Source organism: Salmo trutta, chromosome 15 (genome assembly GCF_901001165.1).
Source record: "Salmo trutta chromosome 15, fSalTru1.1, whole genome shotgun sequence".
In the NCBI taxonomy this organism is placed as follows: Eukaryota; Metazoa; Chordata; class Actinopteri; order Salmoniformes; family Salmonidae; genus Salmo; species Salmo trutta.
The window spans coordinates 27,945,865-27,972,417 of record NC_042971.1 but is presented as its reverse complement, the minus strand read 5'-3'; the positions used below and the strand labels follow the sequence as shown (position 1 = coordinate 27,972,417).

Below are 26,553 nucleotides of genomic sequence, written 5' to 3'. Positions count from 1 at the left end.
AAAATCCAATGAAAATACCAGTAGACTAATGGAAAATATGCTACTCATTTCCATGAAACTTCTCACTTTCTTCTACCTTAGGTTACAAAAATGTAACCAAATAAACTATGAATTTAACAATTTCTAATGAAAAGGCATATTCATTGGTTAAATTCTTCTGAGGAATGTATCATCAAAGCAGGCGATCTTGACCACAAGAAGCTAACCTGACATTTATTTATTGCATCAGATTTCAACTTTTTCTCTTGGCTGAGAAAAATATCTAAATGAGGGGTAAAATCTCAAACGTTTATATTTGCAGTGCCTTTAGAAAGTATTTCTGGGTAAGTCTCTAAGAGCTTTCCACACCTGGATTGTGCAACATTTGTTCTGTCAAATCGGTTGTTGATCGTTGTTGGACAACCATTTTCCGGTCTTGACATATATTTTCAAGTAGATTTAAGTAATAACTCACTCTGGGACATTCGCTGTCTTCTTGGTAACAACTCCAGAGTAGATTTGGCCTTGTGTTTCAGGTCATTGTCCTGCTGAAAGAGAAATGAGTCTCCCAGTGTCTGGTGGAAAGCAGACGGAACCAGGTTTTCCTCTAGGATTTCACCTGTGCTTAACTCCATTCCGTTTCTTTTTTATCCTCAAAAACTCCCCCAGTTCTTAACGCTTAAAAGCATACCCATAACATGATGCTTGCCACCACTATGCTTGAAAATATGGAGTGGTACTCAGTAAGGTGTTGTATTGGATTTGGCCCAAACATAACAGTTTGTATTCAGAACAAAAATCTATTAATTTGCCATATTGTTTGTAGTATTACTTTAGTGCCTTGTTGCAAACAGGATGCATGTTTTGGAATATTTCTATTCTCTACAGCCTTCCTTCTTTTCACTCTGTCAATTAGGTTAGTATTGTGGAGTAACTACAAAGTTGATCCATCCTCAGATTTATCCTGTTACAGCCATTAAACACTGCAACTGTTTTAAAGTCACCATTGGCTTCATTGTGATATCCCTAAGCGGTTTCCTTCCACTCCAGCAACTGAGTTAGAAAGGACATCTGTACCTTTGTAGTGACTGGGTGTATTGATACACATTATTTTTACTCATCTACCAATAGGTGCCCTTCTTGGAAAACCTCCCTGGTCTTTGTGGTTGAATCTGTGTTTGAAATTCACTGCTCGACTGAGGGACCTTACAGATAATTGTATGTGTGGGATACAGAGATGAGGTAGTCATTCAAAAATCATGTTAAGCAATAATTTTGCATACAGAGTGAGTCCATGCAAATTATTACATGACTAGTTAAGCACATTTTTAGGCTTTCCATAACAAAAGAGGTTGAACACTTATTGGCTCAAGACATTTCAGCCTTTTACTTTAAATTAATTTGTAAAACTTTCACAAAACATAATTCCACTTTAAATTCAGGATTTTTACAACAGAATGTGTAAAATGTTGACGGGTGTGAATACTTTCTGAAGGCACTGTAATTCATGGATATTAGCTTAATAGTCATCTAGCTTGTTAGCACTAGTTTAGATCCCTGTAATATGGATATCTTCCATACACGATGCGCCCATTAGGGTGTACCGCCACTAGCTCGATACTTGTAAATTCTGTAATGCTTTCCTTGAACCAATGTCTGTCCTGTTTAACTGCATGCTTTTCTTTGGATGCTGAAATCCATAGTTTTTATAAAAACTGCACCCTTTAATTCACTGTTTCCAACAGAGTCGGAAGTTAAGCGTGCACTACAACTTGATACTTAAAAAATATCCATTATTTAATTCTTACTGTGTACCTGTGCTTGTTCTGATTATTATAGAGTTGTCAGTTGGATTTGGAATCCAACGTTTTTGATAATTTGCCTTCTATGCATCCCTTGCGAAAACTAAAAACTCTGCCATGCAATGATTTACAACAACAAAAAAATACAGATTTCAGCACCCAAAGAAAAGGCTTGCAGTTACACAGGACAAACATTGGTACAAGGAAAGCCTTAAAGAATTAACATTTTTACAGGTATCAACTGATAGCGTCTCGATGTAGTCTGTGGTACATTCCGCCGACACGCAGTTGAGTTTACTAAGCTGCTAGCTAGTACATGCAAAAAAACAAAACATTTTCAACAGAAAAAAAAGGACTCCAAAACTTTTGTTAAGTAGATTCCTGAATTATGAAAGGTAGAAAAATAATAGACCTATATTTTATGTACGTATATCAGTAAACTTAAATGAAGTAACTGTAGGCAGAATTTTATTCTATTTTATCATTGATTTGAAGAAAAACGTTTTTGGCAAAGATCAACAAGTTTACAAATGTTAATAGAACCAAACCAGTGAGAAAAAATGTCACAAAGTTGACCTTACCGGTGTTGCTCTACAGCTTCGTTGTCTGGTAGCTCTGCACCACACACGTTGCAGCGTTCGTGCTGGTTTCTGCCGTCTGGCTTCATGCCAGCGGCCAGCTCCCCCAGCTTGTTGAAGAACTCCCTCTGGATGAAGCTCTGGGGCAGAAGTCCCCCGTAGGCACTGAAGTCCATGGACATGGCCAGGGCAGGGGACATGTGGAGAGAAGAGGCCATGGAGGCCGGCATGGATCGCATAACTTCGTTTTTATGATTGGGAGGCAGAGAGTACAGGGAGGTCAGCTGTTTCTCGGTCATGCCTGTCATGCCCGCCATGGCTTCTAGACCCATTTGGCCACCATCTGCTTGGGGGTCTCCCATGCCATCCTCCCGGACGTAGTGCAGCTCGCGGGCACTTGTGATCACGCTGCTCCTGGTCGGGGTCCCTGGGCCATCACGGTTCTTGTCCATCTCGCCGCTCCTCTCACCATTGCTGGAGGCGCTGGACTCCATGGTTCTGGGGCTCTCGTGGCCTCCGCCTTCATCCACTTGCATCATCTCTGTCTTGATCTCGGTCATCAGTTGGCGGTGGGAGTTGCCGTGAGTCAGGTGCTCTCCCCCGAAGCCCTGCTGCAGGAGGGACTGGCCGATGCTCATCAGGCTGTCCACGGCAGCTTTGGTTGGGCTCATGGTGGAGAGCCCAAAGGATGTGGAGACGGAGGGGCTCTGGTCCAGGGCAGAGGCTTGCTGGGTGGCTGAAAGGTAGCTCCCCTCCATGGAATGCTTCTTAGCGTTCTTCCCTCCTTGCCGGCCCTTGCGCTCGTCTTCTTCCTCCGTGCCGCCATCATTCATATTGGCCTCCGTGTCATTATCATCTGAGGACTGGATGGTCTCCAGGATCTTGAGACATTGCTCCTCCAGGTACTCGATTTCTAGGATCTCTGCTGCGTACAGCAGGTCGTCCAGGTCTTCCACTTTGGCCTGGAGTGTGGCAGTGTAGGCGTACTCCAGGATCTGCTGGAAGGTCTTTGGTGAAAGGAAGTCCAGGGTGTAATGCTGGCTGTTGCGGTGAAACAGAATCTCAAACATCTTGCTGGTGCAGGCCAACACGGTTCTGTGAGCATGGAACTCCTGGCTGTCCACCATGATGACCACGTCGCAGAGGGTTCCTGCCAGACGCATCTGGTTGGCCTTCTGCAGCAGGACCGTGGGGTGGTTGGGGTTCTGGAGCTGGATCATACCCATTTTAGTCAAATCCATAACGTCGCTGAGATCCGCCAGGCCAACTCATGAGGCTCGCTTTCCCTCCTCAGCAGTTTCTTCACTTATCTTTGTAAACAAGATAAAGTCAATCTGGAGAGAGAACAAGATCAGGCATATCAGAATATTTTGGGAAAATACTTTATAACATATGAAAACAACTGTTGACTTCTCAACTATATATCATATTTGGTCCTAGCCCAATAAACTTCAAATAACTGTGGTAGATAAGATCATAGATAAATATTTAAACCTATACTTTTATATAAAAATCCAAACAGTTCTGCAGTGTTAAGTTAAAACAATCAATTGTGGTTGTATGAATTACTGCAGATTATTTGAAAAGCCATTGCAAACCATAAATGTTATTTGTCTTTTTAATAAGAATTGATTTCAATTAGATAAAGATCAGCAATTTATCCTTATTTTCTGGGGATTTTGAATTCAAATTGTTCTCACCTCTCATCCATTAACATTGCACACTTCATGAAATGAAAACAGGTCTATGCACATGACACTGAGCTGTTCTGTACATAATAAATACAACTATGGACAGACAACCCTACTGGGATGGTAAGAAGTGTATGCAATGGCATCATAGTTGAAATGAGTGGCAGTAAGAGCAAATGATCAATAGGTAACTAACACAAGTCAAACGCCAAGCAGACCAAATCACCCACTCCTTATTAAACTACAATAAAATCTTTAAAAAATACCCCATCTTTTCCCACTCAATGTATAGTTATGTGAAACATGAACAGCAAAAAATATGGAACACTGAGAGCCTTGCAACACCCTAGTCTTTGTTAGAATGCTTGGTTCACAAAGACCATCAACACCCATTCTGAAATGAAATGGTATCTTATTCAGTATTCTTATCACAGAGAAGAGCAGTGAGCACAGAAGGGAGCGAGCAGCGTGCCAGGAATAGTTGGAACAGAGGATGTCGCAACAAAAAATAAAAACGCCATGTAGCACCAACAAGATTATATTACATACGCCAAAGAAACGCACGAGTCATTGCTTTGGACACCTCTTTAACTTGGTTACGTAATATAAAATTGCTCTACACGACTACAATTCTATTGTAATCTGATCTGAAAACACAATTCATATAAAGAAGCGCAGGTTTATACTAGGACAGAATAGTTTCCATTACTGCTTTTACTTGCAATGTACCTGGTTGTAATGTCTATGGAATGTACAGTAGTCTAGGCGATCAATGATTTGAATGCATGTTGGCATGTCATCGCCCGCTCTCACAAAAGATTAGACCACATGAGGAATATATTCAATTATGATATAATCATCACCGTTATTATTATAAATATAAAATGTTATTTCAGTAGCCTATTATAATTAACATGATTACATAGCTTGTACTCATTTTAGGCAAGTCATTTTATCATTTACATTTTCAAATATTCCATTAGAGTTAATCAAGAATCTGAAACTGTAGGCTACAGACTTTTTACATTTTCCCGAAAAGGATATTGATAAAGAGCGCAGATTAAAATCTATTAATTTATGTTAACATTATGCATCCACAATTCCAAAACAGTTAGACAAGGCTAACAATACTCAGTGGCTCTCATAAAAATGAAGTCAACAGTTGGCAATCGTTGGAAATACTCAATGAAAATTCTATTCAATTTCACATAGCCTATATTACAGAGCAGTTCAAGACTGTATACATTTGGTATTGATGTGACTGGTGGACATCGAACAAATGACAACAAATGCTACTTTATGACACGAATAACAATTTATCGCTAATTTATGACCCAGTAAATAGGTCCATGTCTATAGCGCTGCGTAATTAGCTTAGTACCCCAGGTTTACCATAGGAAACAATCGAAAGTTGCCTAATAATCATAGGTAACGTAAAGCCCACAAATTGTATGAGGAACTGGATTAAGACAGTGCGTCAAGACGGCGCGTTAATGTCACCAAATCATTTCACGCACTCGTGTGAATAGACACCATTGAAGGGTTAATTATTATTTTCAATCAATAGGCTATGCTGTATTGACAGCGTATCAACGCCAACATAACGCAATCATAAGAGAACCCTCTATAAGAGAACCCTCTAAGGACCAACTGTATCCACGAAGACAGTTGTCTGTCCGAAGCGCGCATCTCTTTAGCATTATGTTCAATGCGTCCTGATGTTTATAAATCTGAGACAATAAAAACCTATGCTCGTGGAAATTGTTTCCAAACACATTTCGCTCAAGAACAAACAGAATACTCACAGTTCTCTCAACAGTCTACTAAAGTACATAAGGTCGAATATGACCCAAATACATGATCTCAACCGGGACTGGTTGCAACAATGATTCAATTCACTAGCCTGCTATTCTGATTAGCACACAGGTGGAATCGTTTGATGTGAAATCATTACAGCTTGAGAGCATTTTATTTGGACATGTCATTATGATTGTGCTTGAAAGAGATAACCCATATCGATGGCAATTCAATTTGCCATTCCATCTATAAACAATGTTCTATTTATTTGCGTCAAGAGGAGGCAATATTTCATTAAGAATCAAGGATTACGCAGCAGTCGACCAGTTATCTATGTGGGTCTCTGGTGTAGGCCTACAATGTACATCAGTCAGTGAATAAATAGATGGACACAGTTCAGATTATTGCCCTTGTGTTCAAGATGATTTGTCATCACCGCTGCACGAGCTCCTCAAGTGCGTCATTTGTTCGCTTTTTAAAACTTACAGGAACATAAAGAGCGGCATACTGTATTCTCATTTCAACAGAAATACTATTTTCAGAATAAACCACATGGACGAACGTCACAATGTCTGGTTCGCAATGTAAGCCTCAGACCTCACGTTCTCCTGTTGCGATCTCCCGAATACTAAAACAGACAATTACGTCAACCTAACATCTTTACACGGCCAATGAAGCACAAGTGTTCATGGAAACTTAAACACCTTTCGTCCGCTCAGACTTTTGGCTTTATTTGACAGCTAAACACATGCAATGTAAAACACTTCAGCGCAAACAGGAATTGATACATCAACTTTCCTTGCCACATTGTAGCGCTATAGGAACTGTAACTTGATGAGGGTTGAAGTGAGGATAGCAAACATACTATTAAAGCATTCACAATGTGAGTACACAGGAAAAACAAGTGTAAGCATGCAGAGAAGCGGGTCTGTCACTGTAACATGAAAGCTGCGCGCCCATATCAGTACTCACCTAAATTGCACGTTTTGATTCCGAATGTGTGGTTATTGGGCTACAGCATAGTAACGCAGTTCACAGTGCCCGCTCTCACACGCACTAACTCCTCTGTTCTTTCGGGTTAGCAAATCAACACAATGGTGACGTCAACGAACCGAGTCACTCTTCCCTCTCTTGAATCCATGCAAACACTGCGAAAGTGAGACACCTAGGGGGCTGCCGAATCTTTAACGTGTAGGCAGCAGGGGAATTATAGGAACTGATACAATTATCAGTGACGATGATAATAATAACAACAGGTTGTCTAACAAGGCAAGTCAGTTAAGAACAAATTCTTATTTACAATGACGGACTTGGATTAATGCCTTGTTCAGGGCTAGAACGACATGTTTTTACCCGGTTAGCTCGGGGATTCGATCTAGCAACCGTCGGTTATTGGCCCAACGCGCTAACCACTAGGCTACCTGCCTAGAGTAATCTTCACAATCGGAACATTTTAAAAGTCGAAATCATTATGTAATTAGGTAACCCATATCGTAAGAGAAAATTAACAAGTACATGCAGAATATTGAGGATAATTGTCCAAGAAAGTGTATGAATAATGAATACAAATATTTACTGATGAAAAAAATAGATATCTATATTTATCAATTATCAAAATATAACATTTATATTCCTTTTATTTTGCCCCCACCAGTGCCACTTGACTACAACTTGTGTTTTTACAACTTGTTGGCTTGTAGCCAACAGGCGTTGAGCTGTCTACAGAAGGCCTATTGGGAGTTACAAGGTATAGGCTGCTGTATGCCCTAAAACACACTCACTGCTACTGTATCAGTACAATAATAACGGCTGACCGATTGTGTTTTAAACTGCGATGGGAAAATGTGTTTTATAGTGTAATAGCCCCTAGGCTATAACTAGTTGTGCTGGACCAAGAAATAACAGTCTGTATGTGTGTTACATAGCATTTGCATTCTAACATGCATAGCCAGGCACACAATAGAGAAGGTGGGCCGATCATTTTTTTGGAAAGACACAGTATTTAGCTAATTGTGGTAGCAATATTTTTGTCATTTTCAAACGTTTTCAAATATTTTGTTTATATGAATTGACTACTGCAAGATGCTGTCCAACCCTTATGGGAAGAATGTGGTTGTCATTCACTAAACCAAAATAATAACATATTCTATTATTTACCAAGTAGCCAAAACGGCCCCAAAATTGTGTGCAGAAAATAGTTTCTCATTAGTTACATTTAACATCTTGCTAACACGTTGAATCCTCCTCACACAAATCAAGCCACAAGCAACAGGTCTGTCATTTCATACTGACCAATGGTTACATTGCAAAAATATATTAAGATGGAAAACATGAGATAGATGTGGATCGTAAGTAGAGTATTTTAATGTGCAGCGGTGCATGGCAAGTTTTTAGCTCCATCTGTGTGAGGATCAGAGAGTGCTTCATCACCTTCGAGCTGCATGCTGTGCTGGCTTACCCATGGATAAAGAAAAAAGGCACTGCCTTAATCTCCATTTAATCCCCATTTTACTGGGGGAAAGGAAATAAAGTGGTAAATTATAACACTATATTATTATCACTCCACTAAAACAATACAGAGGTTGCTGTTTAATGTTGTTTGTGTAACTCTAATGTGATATGGACTTGCCAGCACATGGTGTGACTGTGCAACTGTCCAAGCAAATGGTCGAGAGGTAATTTAAAGGGATAGTTCACCCAAATTACAAAATTATATATTGGTTTCCTTAACCTGTAAGGGGTCTATGGAAAGGTATGACAGCAATCCATGCTTGAGTTTTGTTTACCTAGCCACTGTTTCAAATGCTACATTTTAGCATTTGTGGCACAAATCCAATACATGTCAATGGTTTTTAGTGGTGTGGTGTGGGGGCTGTGCTTTGGCAAAGTGGGTGGGGTTATATCCTGCCTGTTTGGCCCTGTCCGGGGGTATCATCGGATGGGGCCACAGTGTCTTCTGATCCCTCCTGTCTCAGCCTCCAGTATTTATGCTGCAGTAGTTTGTGTCGGGGGGCTAGGGTCAGTCTGTTACATCTGGAGTATTCTCGTCTTATCCGGTGTCCTGTGTGAATTTAAATATGCTCTCTCTAATTCTCTCATTCTCTCTTTCTTTCTTTCTCTCGGAGGACCTGAGCCCTAGGACCATGCCTCGGGACTACCTGGCATGATGACTCCTTGCTGACCCCAGTCCACCTGGCCGTGCTGCTGCTCCAGTTTCAACTGTTCTGCCTGCGGCTACGGAACCCTGACCTGTTCACCGGACGTGCTTGTTGCACCCTCGACAACTACTCTGATTATTATTATTTGACCATGCTGGTCATTTATGAACATTTTAACATCTTGACCATGTTCTGTTATAATATCCACCCGGCACAGCCAGAAGAGGACTGGCCACCCCTCATAGCCTGGTTCCTCTCTAGGTTTCTTCCTAGGTTTTTGGCCTTTCTAGGGAGTTTTTCCTAGCCACCGTGCTTCTTTCACATGCATTGCTTGCTGTTTGGGGTTTTAGGCTGGGTTTCTGTACAGCACTTTGAGATTTCAGCTGATATACGAAGGGCTATATAAATACATTTGATTTGATTTTACAGTGCATTCGGAAAGTATTCACATTTTGTTACGTTATAGCCTTATTCTAAAATGTATGAAATATTTTTTTCCCTCATCATTCTACACACATTACCCCATAATGACAAAGCAAAAACAAGTTTTAAGAAATGTTTGCATATATATACAGACAAGACAACGCAGGAGTAGCTTCGGGACAAATCTCTGAATGTCCTTGAGTGGCCCAGCCAGGGCCCAGACTTGAACCTGATCGTACATCTCTGGAGAGACCTGAAAATAGCTGTGCAGCGATGCTCCCCATCCAACCTGACAGAGCTTGAGAAGATCTGCAGAGAAGAAAACAAGTTTTAAGCAAACATTTCTTAAAACTTGTTTTACTTTGTCATTATGGGGTAATGTGTGTAGAATATCACCTTTACAAAATTATTCAGACTCTTTACTCACACCTTTAGGTGCCTTTTTTCCAACTCCAAGTGGGCTGTCATGTGCCTTTTACTGAGGAGTGGCTTCCATCTGGCAACTATCATAAAGGCCTGATTGGTGGAGGGCTGCAGAGATGGTTGTCCTTCTGGAAGGTTCTCCCATCTCCACATAGGAACTCTGGAGCTTTGTCAGAGGTACCATCGGGTTCTTGGTGACCTCCCTGACCAAGGCCCTTCTCCCCCAATTGCTCAGTTTTGCCGGGGGGCCAGCTCTAGGAAGAGTATTGGTGGTTCCAAACGTCTTCCATTTAAGAATGATGGAGGCCACTGTGTTCTTGGGGACCTTCAATGCTGCAGAAATGTTTTGTTGCCCTTCCCCAGATCTGTGCCTCTACACAATCCTGTCTCGGAGCTCTACTGACAATTCCTTCAACATCATGGCTGGGTTTTTGCTCTGACATGCACTGTCAACTGTGGGACCTTATATAGACAGGTGTGTGCCTTTCCAAATCATGTCCAATCAATTGAATTTACCACAGGTGGACTCCAATCAAATTGTAGAAACATCTCAAGGTTGATCAACGGAAACAGGATGCACCTGAGTTCAATTCGAGTCTCATAGCAAAGGGTCTGAATACTTACGTAAATAAGGTATTTCTGTTTGTTATTTTTAAAACATTTGCAAACATTTCTAAAAACCTGTTTTCGCTTTGTCATTATGGGATATTGTGTGTAGATTGACGAGGACACACATTTATTTAATCACTATTAGAATAAGGCTTTAACTTAACAAAAGGTGGAAAAGGGAAGGGGTCTAAATACTTTCCGAATGCACTGTATTTTTGCGTTTTCACACTTCACGGCTAACTGTCCATCTTTAAAAGTCCAATGCAGCTGTTTTTATCTCAATATCAAATCATTTCTGGGTAACAAGTACCTTAAAGTGATTATTTTTAATAAAATTGTCAAAAATGAACAAAAATTGCTTTTTAGCAAAGAGCTATTTCTCAAGCAAGAATTTAGCTTGGACTGTCTGGGAGTAGTCTGAGTGGGGAGGGGAAAACTGAAAACTAGTTGTTATTTGCAGAGAGCTTTGGAACTTTCTTTCTTATTGGTATATTAGCTAATTTGGGCTCTTGAGTGGCGCAGCGCTCTAAGGCACTGCATCTCAGTACTAGTGATGTCACTATAGACCCTGGTTCGATTCCAGGCTGTATCACAACTGGCCATGATTGGGAGTCCAATAGGGTGTCCGCACAATTGGCCCAGCATTGTTAGGATTTGGCCGGGGTAGGCCATCATTGTAAATAAGAATTTGTTCTTAACTGAGTTGCCTAGTTAATTAAAGGTTAAATAAAAAACATTAAAAAAATGTACCTGCCTTGTAATGTCACCAGGCAGGCACAACACCATCCGACCAAAACAGGCAGACATTTCAGGTGGTCTTTTCAAACAGCTCCTATACTAAAAGGGCATTATCATAATTTTCACAATTTTACAAAATTATTCCAACCTCATAGTGTGGAAATATATATAAAACACAGGAAAATCAAAGTTTTGACTACACTTGGCTTTTATGAACATGGGACAGAGTGTGAATAGTGTGGAAATATATATCTTCTTCAGATAGTCTGGGGGACAAATCCTGAAAGAAAAAAATATAAAATAATCTTGAGACATACCCTTCAACCCTAGTTTGTGTTGATAAATTAATTCATTTTCATTTCACTAGCAGACCGTGGTTGGGGCTTATCTGTGCGATATTGGGGAGTGATAGTGACTTTTCACAGTAATTGCAAGTTTTCTCATTCAAAGTATCGGGTTAATTACAGTGATAAGCACAAATCCCGGTTGATAAACAGAGATAATCAGAGCCATCAGAATTATTGAACACAGAATAAATACCAGATTTGTCCTGAAGAGAGCACGAGAGGGATTGGCTGTCAAACTAATCACGAGTGTCTGAAATCATTCATTTCCTCGCAGCCATTTCTCTCTTGCATTTGTTTGTCTAGTCAGTATCAATATGGCTGACGAGTGTCAATGTTTCCACCTCAGAAGGGGTTTTAGGTGGACACACACATGCACACACGTGCACACACACACGCGCACACACACACACACACACACACACACACACACACACACACACACACACACACACACACACACACACACACACACACACACACACACACACACACACACACACACACACACACACACACACAATTTTTTTGGTGAGATTCTGTCCTTACACTGAGACTGAATGGCCTTTTTTTACACTTGTGTAAATCTGGGTGCTTCTCCGGGACTGGAGCCTGCCTCTCTGACCCCTGACCCCAACCTCTGACCCCCAGTGGATTTAGTCCTAAACACATTGCCGTCCACATGTGCTGAAACCAACTACTCTTTCTCAGCGACTCTTCTCTAAAACCAACAACAGTATGAAATCAAAAATAGTAACGAGCAACATATCTTACATGCATTCATTTAATTTCAAATCAACAAAGATTTTCGTAAAACAAAAATAAATGTGTTCTCTATTTGACAAGCTCTATCATGCTACACCATACTTTCATGTGGAACTTACTTTTAAAACAAGCTTTTCTCTGGTTTATGTACAGGGATAGCCACAAGACTATAACATAACATTGTTTTTGCATTTACATGAACCGCTTGATGTTGTCCTATATTTTTTATTTAACTAGGCAAGTCAGTTAAGAACAAATTCTTATTCACAATGACAGCCTAGGAACAGTGGGTAACTGCCTTGTTCAGGGGCAGAACGACAGGTTTTAACTTTGTCAGCTCAGGGATTCGATCTAGCAACTTTTCGGTTTCTGGCCCAACGCTCTAACCACTAGGCTATCTGCCACCCCAAATTGCACTATAATCCAAAAACAAAGAAAAATCTATCAAAAAAACCAACACTCAAAACTGATATTTGTTTATTGAGTTGGTTGCAGAATTCCTTGTAGGCTATTCAAATCAAATCGCATTAGTCACATGCACCGAATACAACAGTGAAATGCTTACTTACAAGCCCCTAACCGACAGCGCAGTTTCACTGTCCTTCCTTTAACAGTGGTCTTCTTCCTTTAGGTTAGGTTAATGGGTGATCTAGGTGTTTTGTTTACCAAGTGCATATTTACTCATCCATTCTAAGGCTTCAGCCTTCACCTGGCTGGTCAGTAGACAAAGTGCCTCAGTTAAGATGATCCCTAATCAATACTGTCCGTCTTGTCAGACCAGAAGAATGGCATTTGTACTAACAAGGCTGCTTGGTCAGTTTCGGGTGACAAGTATAATGACCTAAGTTGAGGAAGTATTCTTAAGAACTATAATGTTGCTGAAACATGATCAGTGCATTTTGACAACGTTAGCAACAGGGAAACTATAAAAGACTATTGTCCTCACCCCCAACATTTTCAGAAAGTTTCCGTTCTCTATCACCACTCAGCTAGATCGCCCAAATCTCACTCTGACCATTAGATAAACTGTCACAATTTGCATGTCATATTTTGTGGAAATAGAAATGGGTTAATAAGTAATTAATGAAGTGCTGCAGGCTTGTAGTGAACACACTTCCGTTATCATATGTCTGGATAACATTGTCTGGATGTGCAAACGTCTGGGCTGAGGCGTGGGGAAAGAACCAATCAGCACTGGCTTAAAAAAAAACAAATAAAGGCTGATAAAGACCACGGGCTGACAGTTTGTAATATAAGTGGGTTTGGAAAGAGATCAGAGCATTTATTGACTATATTACTCATAGTGGTATTATGAAAGTTAAACCCTGGATGTAGTTAGACAGATGCTCAGTCCACATAGACATGTAGGCAGATGCCAATGAAAGGCTAGTTCAGTTCAAGACACTTTGTTGCGGTGAGAGGGGGTATGTGTGTCTGTGTTCATGCCTGTTTGTGCATGGCTACATGATTGTCCAGTTAGGGGTTAGAACAGTAGATCAGTTTGTCTTCCTGACTGCGACATACCAAGTTGGGTGTTTTCAGCATTCCACCCAGAGCATGGTATTTCTCTACATGATGACTCACTACTGCTTTGAACACTGGCTCCCAAGAAGAGATTAGAAAAGAGGAAAGCTAATAATGAAAAGATCATAAACGACAAAAAAGGACAGAGATAACGTTCTCTAATACACTCACACTGTCGTCTTCTCGGGTACAGTAAATCCATACCTGTCTCAGTATAGTTTATGTTATCAATGCACTTCTCTGGCCAAACTTCTCTGCTTTAAGCGGTCTCACCCGCCTAATTAAATGGATAATGTAATGGGTCTCCATGGTCTCACCATCAATCCTCCATCCATGTGAGGGAGGGAGAGGAGGAGACTCAACTGACCCCACACTGTTGTCAAGATTGTACAGCTCCGTAGTTTCAATAACGTTTCTCAAATATGCCTTTCTTATTGAATTCCCCACACTAATTAACCACAGGAAGTGATTTCCTTTGTCTTTGACAGGTGGTAGGCAGACAGAGGGACTGGAGAGCACCAAACCCACGCCAAACCCACGCCAAACCCAGAAAACGGCTTCATTAATAATTAACATATTTAAACCCATTTAAACACTTCACTGGTGTTAGCTGAGCTCTTTGGCTGGTTGGACTAAGCCAATCAGTGAACAATAAATGCGCTCTGAGGGGATATAACTCAATCTGCGTTCAAAAAAGATAAATTCTTCTCCCACTGGCTCTCACAGACTGAGGCACTGAGATCTTTAGGTTTGACTGTACTCTGGTACTACAAAGACAACGGGTCCAATGGGAGCGCCTCACCAAGGCGATGGTTAGGAATGTGGCCTATCCAATAAATGGAGAGTTTACGGAAGTTCAACCAGGGAGACTGATTAACCATGTGACTAATTAGTCAGCACCATAGCACCCTGATTCAATGCACATCATTTGAAAGGACCCATGCCTTCCCAACTCTAAGCTGTTCTTGTCTATGTGTTCCATATCATTCTCATACGTATGACATTTAAATTTTTTTGTCATTTAAATCGATTGTGATGACCTGGTTGAACTAACTCAAAAACTGTAAGGACAATGCATTTCTCTTGAAACTTTGCATTATAACTACAGATCTATAACTCCAGTTGAACTTTTTTCAACCAAATATGACAGTAAATGGACCAATAGTTTCCTATAGTAGTTATTGTGTTTCAGTGGTGGCATGGGCCTTGTAAGTGCCCGCTAGTGTTCCAATAGACTAATTACTGTTTTAGTGAGAGCGCCACACTAGAATTATGCCCAGAGAGAGAGAGAGAGAGAGTCAATTAGTAGTTGTTATGATCTACGATAAGCCTGAACATTAGCCACTTGTTGCATTTGTTGCATGGATGATAATCAAGAAGAGACCAGACATTAATATTCCAACTAAATAAATACACATCTAATCTGACTGCATCACAGTAATGGGTAATGGGGCTCAATGTTAAATGGACACAAAAGCGAAAAAATCCTCAGAACTGCTTGTGAAAAAGAACATGCATTTAGAAATGGAGACTAGGTGGCACTTTATTTACAATCCTAATGGAATTGTAATTGTGCTTTATTCACTGATTTACAAAGACACCAAATAGTAATCATTAGGTAATTATCTCGTAATTATCTAACAATTTAATTTCATAAGGCAGAACTCTTTCTATGATATACACAAAAAATATCCATTGTCATGTGAGGCCAGTTATTTCTGACAGGTAGTCATAGAGACACATCAACAGTACATGCCTGTCGCGTCCTGTCCTAGATGAGCTCTTTCTCTCTCTCTGTCTCTCTCGCTCTCGCTCTTTCTCTGTCTTTGTCTCTCTCTCTCGGTCACTCTCTCTCTCCCCTTTACCTCTCCTATACCTTTCCACATGGTCCACCAACCTATCTCGTATCTCAGAGATGCTCCTCTGTTGGCTAATGAGGTTTTGAGGTCCTTTCAGGAGTTGGGCTGCCTTTCACAGAAGGAGCCCTGGGTCCCTTGCTTGGTCAAGGGCCCAATGAATACCAAGTCCATTAAAAGGCGGCTCCCTGGAGTTCTCTTTCAGCGAACATTTTATAAAATGTATTTCACGTGTGTGTCCCCGCCCCACACAAACAATAGGGACCCAATAGAAGGCAAGTTAAATATGCTGCAGTTTGTGTTTGTAAATTATGTGACGTGTCAATATAGCATTGTGTGACAGCTACTGTCAAACGCACACAGAAATAAATCCTAGACATAGTCGTGTTTATCTTGTACATACACTGACTGTACAAAACATTAGGAGCACCTGCTCTTTCCATGACATAGACTGACCAGGTGAAAGCTATGATCCCTTATTGATGTCACTTGTTAAATCCACTTCAATCAGTGTAGATGAAGGGGAGGAGACATGTTAAAGAATGATTTTTAAGTCTTGAGACAATTGAGACATGGATTGTGTATGTGTGCCATTCCAAGGGTGAATTTACAAGACAAAAGATTTAAGTGCCTTTGAATTGAGTATGGTAGTAGGTACCAGGCGCATCGGTTTGAGTGTGTCAAGAACTGCAAAGCTGCTGGGTTTTTCACGCTCAACAGTTTCCCGTGTGTATCAAGAATGGTCCACCACCCTGTGGAACGCTTTCAACACCTTGTAGAATCCATGCGCAGACAAATTGAGGCTATTCTGAGCGCAAAAGGGGGTGCAACTCAATAAGGTGTTCCTAATGTTTTGTACACTCAGTGTATAACACACACACACACACACGCACACATGCACAGATTCACATCTAAGACATCGCGCTGACATCTACTTTTAACTGACAAAGTCTTTATTTACAAATCAATATGGAATCCACTTGTATTTCCAACTATGATGAAAAATCTGGAGGACAATCAAAGGTCAGAAGTCCATTTCACCACCTCAGCCTCAAGTGTCCCTGAGCGATATCTATGTGGAAAGTTAGAACTATGGAGGCCTGGAGGGTCCATCCATGTGGTCTTTTTCCTTGGACCACTTGAGATAAAGCTTTTCTGTGGGATGTCTTGCATAGCTCCATTCTCTAGGAGTGCATCCACTCTTTCAGCTGGGCAGACCAAGAGAAAGGGGCCAGGGCCAAACTAAGAATGCCCATTAGTCAATGAGTGGTTGGTCGTGGAGTACTGCGCATTCCTCGGTGCTGTGAAAGCAGTAGGTGTATGTGTGTGTGTGTGTCTCTCTGCCCCCCCACCCTCTCGCTCACCCAGTGTAAGAACCCAGCTGTTCCCAGTGGAGCAGAATTCCAAAACTTCCCCAGTGGAGGTAGTCAAGCCCTCTTCTCCATAGTGCTTAACCACTGGACCGATGGCAAACAACAGAGTAATCATATTACAGTGTTCCTGGGAAAGAAGGACAGCTAGCCACAGGGAAGCTCCTTTGGTTAATCCCTGGCTTTTCTCTCTCTCCCTTTTTCATCCCAGCTTTTCAGAGCAGTTCTGGAGACGGAGGATCCTTTAACCGCTCAAGGATGTCGGCTCCACTACCCCGGATCCCTCCCCTCCTTAGTCATTCACCTGGATATACAGTACCCTAAGTACACATACACACTGTCTGTACAGCGGCACATACTGTATACAGTCTTAGGGTTCCAAAAGGGTTGTTCAGCTGTCCCTATAGGAGAACCCTTTTTGGTTCCAAGTGGAACCCTTTTGGGCTCCATGTAGAACCCTCTGTGGAAAGGGTTCTACCTGGAACCAAAAAGGGTTCTTCAATGGGTTCTCCTATAGTCACAGCCAAACAACCCTTTTAGGCTCTAGATAGCACATTTGTTTCTAACAGTGTAGAGGTGACTGATGTCCAATGAATGCTGTGAAAACAAAGATGCGTGTTTGCAGTGACCACTCTGCTGGACTTAATACACATATACATACACTTTTACGTTTACATTTACATAAACACTTCTGTACACAAATATACTGTACTGTAAATATATTTTAGCACTGAGCACACCCAAACACAGACAGAGTGTGCTGTCAGGTCAGGAAGTATTTCGGCAAGATGTTGCCCTCTACGTCTCATTTGCCATTATATTTGGGCCCCTTCATCACCTGTGCTCTATTTCTCTGCACCCCATTGACTGCACACCACATAGCCTTATTATCAATAATTCATATGCGTGATAAATCACCTCTAATTAAACACATTAGTGGGACACGGGTGTAGATTTACCACCCCTGAACCACGTCCAGTGGTATTAAAATGAGCCTGATGCTCATTAAATATACATGAGGAAGCCACTGTCTGAATAATAAAGAAAAGCCATAATAGAGCCTCTACTGTAACACAGGGGAGATGCAGGGAGGAAGGAGGTGACTCTGGGACTTCTCCAGCACTCTGACTGAATTAGACTGCAAGTGATAGTAGAAACTAGGTGTCTGTCTAGAATAGAAAAGTATACTAGAATATGGAAATATGTAATCCTCCATATGTTACAACGGAGAGATGTATTTTTGCTTGGGTGGAGATTGGGTCATTGGAAAGTCAGTCAAGGGTAGCGTGGGGAAGTCCCTCAAATATTTACAATGGAAATGTGTCTTTTTGCTCTGCTTGCAAAACTTAAACAGATACCATACCTAGGAGGAGTACAACGTCAGTTGCAAAGTTGATCCCCTGGAGCTATTTACCTTCTGGGATAGTAGGATGGCTATCATGTACATTGGAGACTCGGGGACTGTGTGTGGGGAGCATATGGATCTCCTTAGTAAATGTGGGATGAGTAAATACAAAAAATAGGAAATCAGCTAGCCACCATTAACTTTCTCTCTTAAAAGAGTGCCTTCATAGAATTCATGCCTCCTGCACAATTTACCCACTGGTACCACCAAAGCACCTAGATACAGTACATACTTTGCTGTAAGACAAATAGCTTCCTCATTCCTAACCATAACGGTATGTGCAAAATCTACCCTAAGGGGAAGGACAAAACCTTTCCCCTACGTCACATATTCAAAACAGCCAAATGCAATTTCATGTACAAGTTACAGTATGTCACCATCACCAGACATAACTCACCTTGTGTTATCCATATGTTACTCAACAGGAGCCATATACTGTATGAATGACTTACGTACTGTTTCCTGACAGCTGGCCGTATATGATAAGTGATATATGACATGTTGTCCCATCCACTACCCAGGAGCTGATGTCATGTCATTGATCATAGAGTAGGATGTCATGTCACATGTCTGCTGTCGTTTTGAGGCATATGCTGTTTAGTAGTGATTCATAAACCCTTTATGACAGTTTAGGGACTTTATGCTTGACTCAGGCTTCAGTGTACAGTTTTAATGCAGTGGGACTGCACACAGACCACTCATGCTTGATGAGAGTATCTGTTTTATGTACCACAACAGCTTATAACGATATCTTATTGACACATTGGTGATCTTTATGTTTGACCTCTTTTGATGGAGGATCTCATGCACGCTGTGAGAGTTTCTATTGGCTGAATATGCAGTTCTTTGTTGTAGTTGCCATCATACCATCATCCTCAGCAGTTTGGAATCCAACCCTCCGTGGCCACATCTCAAGACCATGAAAAACATAGTAATCATCAAGTAAGCATCCGTTGCTTCTGTTCAATGATACAAATTGCAATTGAATATCCCACCTATAAACAACAATGTTCAAACAGTCAAACTGCAACTCTTACAAAGCAGAGCAGTGAACACAGTGTTTAAAGGAAGCGAGGGTATAATTACACTCCTTTCATGTGTGTACCTGTAGCGTGGCCTTCTCTCCCTCGCTCTCTGGCCGGAGCAAGAGAGTGGGCAACAATACTGCCAGCTGCGGCCACACGCTGTGAGCAAAAGCCATTCATTTCGAGAGGACTTTTTGTTCCGACAAGGAAGTGAAGTGGGAAGTTATTTCTTTGAAGAAGCCCCCTGGAATAGTTATGATCAAAAACTGGAAGCCTCAGAATCTGTCTGAACGCACCTGGGATTTTGAGAAAACAGCTCATGTCAGAATAACAGTTTACATAGCATATACAGTTATCATAACATGGTGGGAAGGTTAGTGTTAGGACATAGACAAACACACTATCCAGGTTACATTTCCACACTCCCGGGAACATTCCCAAAACATTAGCTAAGATTCTCATTAAGTTCTAGTTGGGGTTTTATCTAACATTAGGATGATACAAAACATTTCTTTTGATAACACAATCTTTAAAAAATAATAATAATTAAATTAAATATCCTTGGAATGTTCTCCTAACATTCATTAAAATGTTATACGCATAACATCTGCAACAACCACCACACAACATTTCTCAAAAGTTCTCATTAAGCTTCCAGGTAATGTAATAACACAATGTACCAGTAATGCTTTCCCAGCAAGCCAAAATGAGTTATGTGAAAGTTCCCAGAACATTCGTTAGGTTGCGGCAAATGTTCTCATAACACAACAACTGTTCACTTCTGCTAATGATGATACAATGTTTGCACAAAACATTTACCTGATGTTGCAAGAACGTTCCCAGAACACATTTTGTCTGTTCTTTTAAGGTTCCCAGAATGTTTTATTAGGTTGTGGGAACAGTCTGGTGGGAACATTGTGGGGACATCACAAAAGATATGTTCTCAAAACAGAAACAACTTTCCAGTTGTGCAGATGATTATACAATGTTTATTTTAGAGTGTAAAAAAATTCACCTCATGTTACAAGAACATTCCCAGAACACATTTAGTCTGTTCTTTAACAAGTCACATAATAAGTTGCATGGACACACTGTGTGCAATAATTGTGTTTAACATGATTTTTGAATGACTACCTCATCTCTGTATCCCACACATACAATTATCTGTAAGCTCCCTCAGTCGAGCAGTGAATTTCAAACACAGATTCAACCACAAAGACAAGGGAGGTTTTCCAATGTCTCGCAAAGAAGGGCACCTATTGGTAGATGGGTACAAATGAAAACATGTGACATTGAATATACATTTGAGCATGGTGAATTTATTAATTACAATTTAGGTGGTGTATCCATACACCAAGTCACTAAAAAGACACAGGTGTCCTTCCTATCTCAGTTGCCGGAGAGGAAGGAAACTGCTCAGGGATTTCACAATGAGGCCAATGGTGACTTTAAAACAGTTACAGAGTTTAATGAATGTGATAGGAGAAAAGGGAGGGTGGATCAACGACATTGTAGTTACTCCACATTACTAACCTCAATTGACAGAGTGAAAAGAAGGAAGCTTGTACAGAATAAAAATATTCCAAAACATGCATCTGTTTGCAACATGGCACTAAAGTAATACTGCAAAAAATGTGGTTAAGGAATGAACTTTTTGTCCTGAATACAAAGTGTTATGTTCGAGTTAAATCCAATACTACACAATACTTGTACCACTCTCCATATTTTCAAGCATAGTCGTGGCTGCATCATCTCATGGGTATGCTTGTAATCGTTAAGAACTGGGGGAGTTTTTCAGGTTAAAAAAGAAACGGAATGGAGCCAAGCACAGGCAAAATCCTAAAAGAAAACCTGGTTCAGTCTGCTTTCCATCAGACACTGGGAGATGAATTCACCTTTCACCAGGACAATAACATAAAACACAATGCCAAATCTACACTGGAGTTGCTTGCCAAGAAGACAGTGAATGTTCTTGAGTGGCCAAGTTACAGTTTTGACTTAAATCTAAGGCAAGACCTGAAAATGGTTGTCTAGCATTGATCAACAACCAATTTGACAGAGCTTGAAGAATTTAGAAAATATTAAATGGGCAAATGTTGCACAATTCAGGTGTGGAAAAGTCTTAGAGACTTACCCAGAAAGACTCACAGCTGGTGCTTCTACAAAGTATTAACTCAGGGGTGGGAATACTTATGCAAATGAAATATTTCTGTATTTAATTTTCAATACATTTGCAACATGTTCTAAAAACGTTTTCACTTTGTCATTATGGGTTATTGTGTATAGATGTTTTTTTTTTTTTTTCATCCACATTGATAAATGTAACAACATTTTGAAGAAGTCTAGGGGTATGAATACTTTCTAAAATCACTGTATAATGTGTATATACAGTACAGTCTTGAGATTGCGCACAGAGCCAGTGCAAGATAGGGTCAGCGCAGATAGTCCCGGTAACCAATAATTAACTATTTAGCAGTCTTATGGTTATTTAGCAGCCTTATGGCTTGGGGGTAGAAGCTGTCTCGGAGCCAGCTGGTCCGAGAGTCGATGCTCTGGTAGTGTTTGCTTGAGAGTAGCAGAGTGGACAGTCTATGGCTTGGGTGGCTCAAGCCTTTGGCGATTTTTCGTCCCTTCCTCTGACACTGCCTGATATAGAGGTCCTGGATGGCAGGAAGCTCGGCCCCAGTGATGTACTGGGCTGTCTGCACCACCCTCTGTCGTGCTTTGCGGTCTAAGGTGGTGCATTTGCCATAACACGAGGTGATGCAGACAGTCAAGATGCTCTCGATGGTGCGGCTGTAGAGCATTTTGAGGATCCAAGGGCTCATGACAAATCTTTTCATTCTCCTGAACGGGAAGTGCTGTCATGCCCTCTTCATGACTGTGCGGTGTGTGTGGACCATGTTAAGTCCTTAACGATGTTTAACCAGTATGGTTCAGTTTTGTAGTTGTGCATTTGTTGACAAAGTCTGTAGCATGTGATTGTGTTGAGTTAGCATGCTAGGAGAGGTTTGCAGCAGTGTTAGTGTGAGTTTCAAGATAGCTGATGGCTCTGGTCAACAGAAATGTTTGGTGTCGCTGTGCCTGCCATGGTAGTACATTTTTTGCAGCTGGTAGTCATAAGCAACTGTAGGGGGGATGAGGTGTTTTGCTCGTGGGCCGGAAACATTTTGTTGACTGTTTTGGCTATGGTTTTAGTAGCTTTTGCTAGTCCTGTTGGCAGGGTTATATTTCCCAGTTTGGAGTCTGTAGGAAATGGCACATGCGTTTATATTAGCGCTACGCTAGTGGCTAACGGTTGCTATGGTTTGTAGCTTTGGTAAATGAGGTGGTGTTAGTGCTCAGCTAGTGGCTAACTGTGGCTATGGTTTGTAGCTTTTGTGCATGTCATGGTGGTTTGGTTTTTGCCTGGTATAAGTGGTTATCTCTGGGGCTTGGAGAGCGTGCATGTATTGGTTGTTAGCGGTGAGCTAGTGGCTATCTGAACTTTGTCAGTCTATTTATTTTTTCTGTTTGGCGTGGTGATTTTGACTATGGAGCGTTTGAGTCAGCAGTGTTTTGTGCTAAGGTAGAGGATAGCTGGGGTCCTCTCAAGGTAACGAGGGATCAGTTAGGTCAGGTAACAAAAATGCTGGAGGTTGCAATAGCAGAGGTGGTGAACACGTTATGGGAAAAGTGGAGTGAGTGCTTGCCACTGGTCTGGTGGTTAGTTTAGTTTATTAGGATCCACATTAGATACGGCACATGCAGCAGTTACTCTTCCTGCGGTCCACATAAAATGTACAGAACAGTAATAGACAAGAACAACATAAGATATTACATTAAATTAAACAAATTAAAATACAATAAGAGTCATACAGTAGCAGTCAAACATTTGGACACACCTACTCATTCAATGGTTTATCTTTATTTTTACTACTTTATACATTGTAGAATAATAGTGAAGGCAACAAAACTATGAAATAACACATATGGAATCATGAAGTAACCAAAAAAGTGTCAAAGTAGTGTCAAAGTGTCAAAGTAGACAACCTTTGCCTTGATGACAGCTTTGCACACTCTTGGCATTATCTCAATCAGCTTCATGAGGTAGTCACCTGGAATGAATTTCAATTAACAGGTGTGCCTTGTTAAAAGTTAATTTGTGAAATTTCTTTCCTTAATGCATTTGAGCCAATCTGTTGTGTTGTGACAAGGTATGGGTGGTATACAGAAAAAGCCCTATTTGGTAAAAGACCAAGTCCATATTATGGCAAGAACAGCTCAAATAAGTAAAGAGAAATGACAGTCTGGCCCAACGCTCTAACCACTAGGCTACCTGCCGCCCTGGTGGTTGAATGGTTGAATTGCTGCAAAGAAACCACTACTAAAGGACACCAATAATAAGAAGAGACTTGCTTGGGCCAAGAAACACGAGGAATGGACAAGACCGGTGGGAATCTGTCCTTAGGTCTGATGAGTCCAAATTTGAGATTTTTGGTTTGTGAGACGCAGAGTAGGTGAACGGATGATCTCCGCATGTGTGGTTCCCACCGTGAAGCATGGAGGAGGAGGTGTGATGGTGTGGTGGTGCTTTGCTGGTGAGACTGTCTGTGATGTATTTAGAATTCAAGGCACACTTAACCAGCATGGCTACCACAGCATTCTGCAGCGATATGCCATCCCATCTGATTTGCGCTTAGTGGGACTATCATTTGTTTTTCAACAGGACAATGACCCAAAACACACCTCCAGGCTGTGTAAGGGCTATTTGACGAAGGAGAGTGATAGAGTGCTGTATCAGATGACCTGGCCTCCCCAATCACCTGACCTCAACCCAATTGAGATGGTTTGGGATGAGTTGGACTGCAGAGTGAAGGAAAAGCAGCCAACAAGTGCTCAGCATATGTGGGAACTCCTTCAAGATGGTTGGAAAAGCATTCCTCATGAAGCTGGTTGAGAGAATGCTAAGAGTGTGCAAAGCTGTCATCAAGGCAAAGGGTGGCTACTTTGAAGAATCCCAAATCTAAAATATATTTTGATTTGTTTAACACTTTTTTGCTAACTACATGATTCCATATGTTATTTCATAGTTTTGATGTCTTCACTGTTATTCTACAATGTAAAAATAATACAAATAAAGAAAAACCCTTGAAGGAGTAGGAAAGACAGAAAAAAGACAACAATAATACTATTTACATAATATTCATATTCATATGCATATATACAGTACAGTTAAAGTAGATCTTTAAAAAGAGGAGAAATGCTATGATAAAATATGTTTTTTTAACGCTAAACTTGCTTTTTGCTTGAATAACCCCAGGTCGCATTCCTTGATGACATGGCTCTATACATAGCTGTTTTTGGTTTGGGTACCATGAAGAAACCCAAAGTGGCATGTCTGGTGAGGTATGTATGCCTGTTTGAAGTGTATGCAAATAATGATAATAATAGACTTGGAGAAGTAGTCAATTTCTCCTCAACCTTACCATGAAAGACTATCATGCATGTTGTTGATGTTAGTTCTGTGTGTGCGGTTAAGCACAAGGTGTGCTGCTTTGAAGAAGTGGATGTCTTAAATACTCTCTCTAATTCTCTCTTTCTCTCTTTCTTTCTTTCTCTCGGAGGACCTGAGCCCTAGGACCATGCCTCGGGACTACCTGGCATGATGACTCCTTGCTGTCCCCAGTCCACCTGTCCATGCTGCTGCTCCAGTTCCCACTGTTCTGCCTGCGGCTACGGAACCCTGACCTGTTCACCGGACGTGCTTGTTGCACCCTCGACAACTACTATGATTATTATTATTTGACCATGCTGGTCATTTATGAACATTTTAACATCTTGACCATGTTCTGTTATAATATCCACCCGGCACAGCCAGAAGAGAACTGGCCACCCCTCATAGCCTGGTTCCTCTCTAGGTTTCTTCCTAGGTTTTTGGCCTTTCTAGGGAGTTTTTCCTAGGGAGTTTTTCCTAGCCACCGTGCTTCTTTCACATGCATTGCTTGCTGTTTGGGGTTTTAGGGTGGGTTTCTGTACAGCACTTTGAGATTTCAGCTGATATACGAAGGGCTATATAAATAAATTTGATTTGATTTTGATTTGATTTGATTAAGGCAGCCCTCCTCACCTCTCTGATTCAGAGGGATTAGGTTAAATGTGGAAGACACATTTCAGTTGAATGCATTCAGTTGTACAACTGACTAGGTATCCCCCTTTCTTTGCTCTACCTGACCATATTACCAGACAGTACCCAAAAAGGGACAAGATCAAAACCTGAACATAAACGCAGAACATCTTTTTAGAACAGATTTACCTCTCCCCATCTTCACAACAACTTTGTCAATATGACTTGACCATAATAACTGACCATCCAATGTTACTCATAGGAGTTCAGCTTCTTCAACTTTTTCAATGGTAAAACCCTTTATGAAGGTTTAGGTCTAAGAGAATGCTTCAAACCAAATACAATGCTTTTGATTTTAGATTTACAGTATTTAAGACCAGTTTAGTGTTAATTAGACATTCTGACACTGATTGTAACTCCTTGCTTGCTAAGAGTCTCAGTGAGCTCACTGACTGTAGGTGCAGATGTGAACAGTGTGCAATCATTAGCAAACATAGTCATTTAAGCTTCTTGTAAGACAAGTAGAAAATCATTTGTAAAAAGAGAGAAGTCTAACGGCCCAAGGCAACTGCCCTGAGGGATACTGCACTGTACATATCTGATGTTAGAGAAGCTTCCATTGAAGAATAGTCTGAGTTCTATTGGATTAGTAACTCTCCAACCACTTGATAGCAGGTAATGTAAAGTCATATGAAGTGAGCTTTTTCAATAACAAATGATGATCAATAACATAAAAGGCTGCGCTGAAATCTAACAATATAGCTCCAACTACCATCTTATTATACATTTATTTTAGCCAATCATCAGTCATCTGAGTCAGTGCCCTGCCCTATATATGAGCAGATCTCTTTTTCATTCTAACTGCATTAGACTACTGGAGGAATGGATATTTACTATTTTATTTTTTCTCTCACTTCTGCTATTTTTACCTGCAGTATACGTAGACAGTGAGCAAGCTCT

General features: G+C 40.9%; 1 protein-coding gene across 2 annotated transcripts in view; it reads right to left on the bottom strand.

Annotated features, from left to right (window-relative positions):
- LOC115148697 (zinc finger and BTB domain-containing protein 16-A) overlaps window positions 1-6,993 on the bottom strand; it is a 124,878-nt gene extending 117,885 nt beyond the window's left edge. Inside the window, exons 1-2 of one of the 2 annotated variants that reach the window (XM_029690827.1) lie at window positions 6,820-6,993; window positions 2,363-3,693 (exon numbers count right to left, since the gene is read on the bottom strand). In XM_029690827.1, the coding sequence (XP_029546687.1) occupies window positions 2,363-3,600 (1,238 nt within the window). In that variant the 5' untranslated portion in view covers window positions 3,601-3,693; window positions 6,820-6,993. The remainder of the gene's footprint in view (window positions 1-2,362; window positions 3,694-6,819) is intronic. The other variant, XM_029690826.1, reaches the window with a different exon arrangement.
- Between the last annotated feature and the right edge of the window lie 19,560 nt (window positions 6,994-26,553).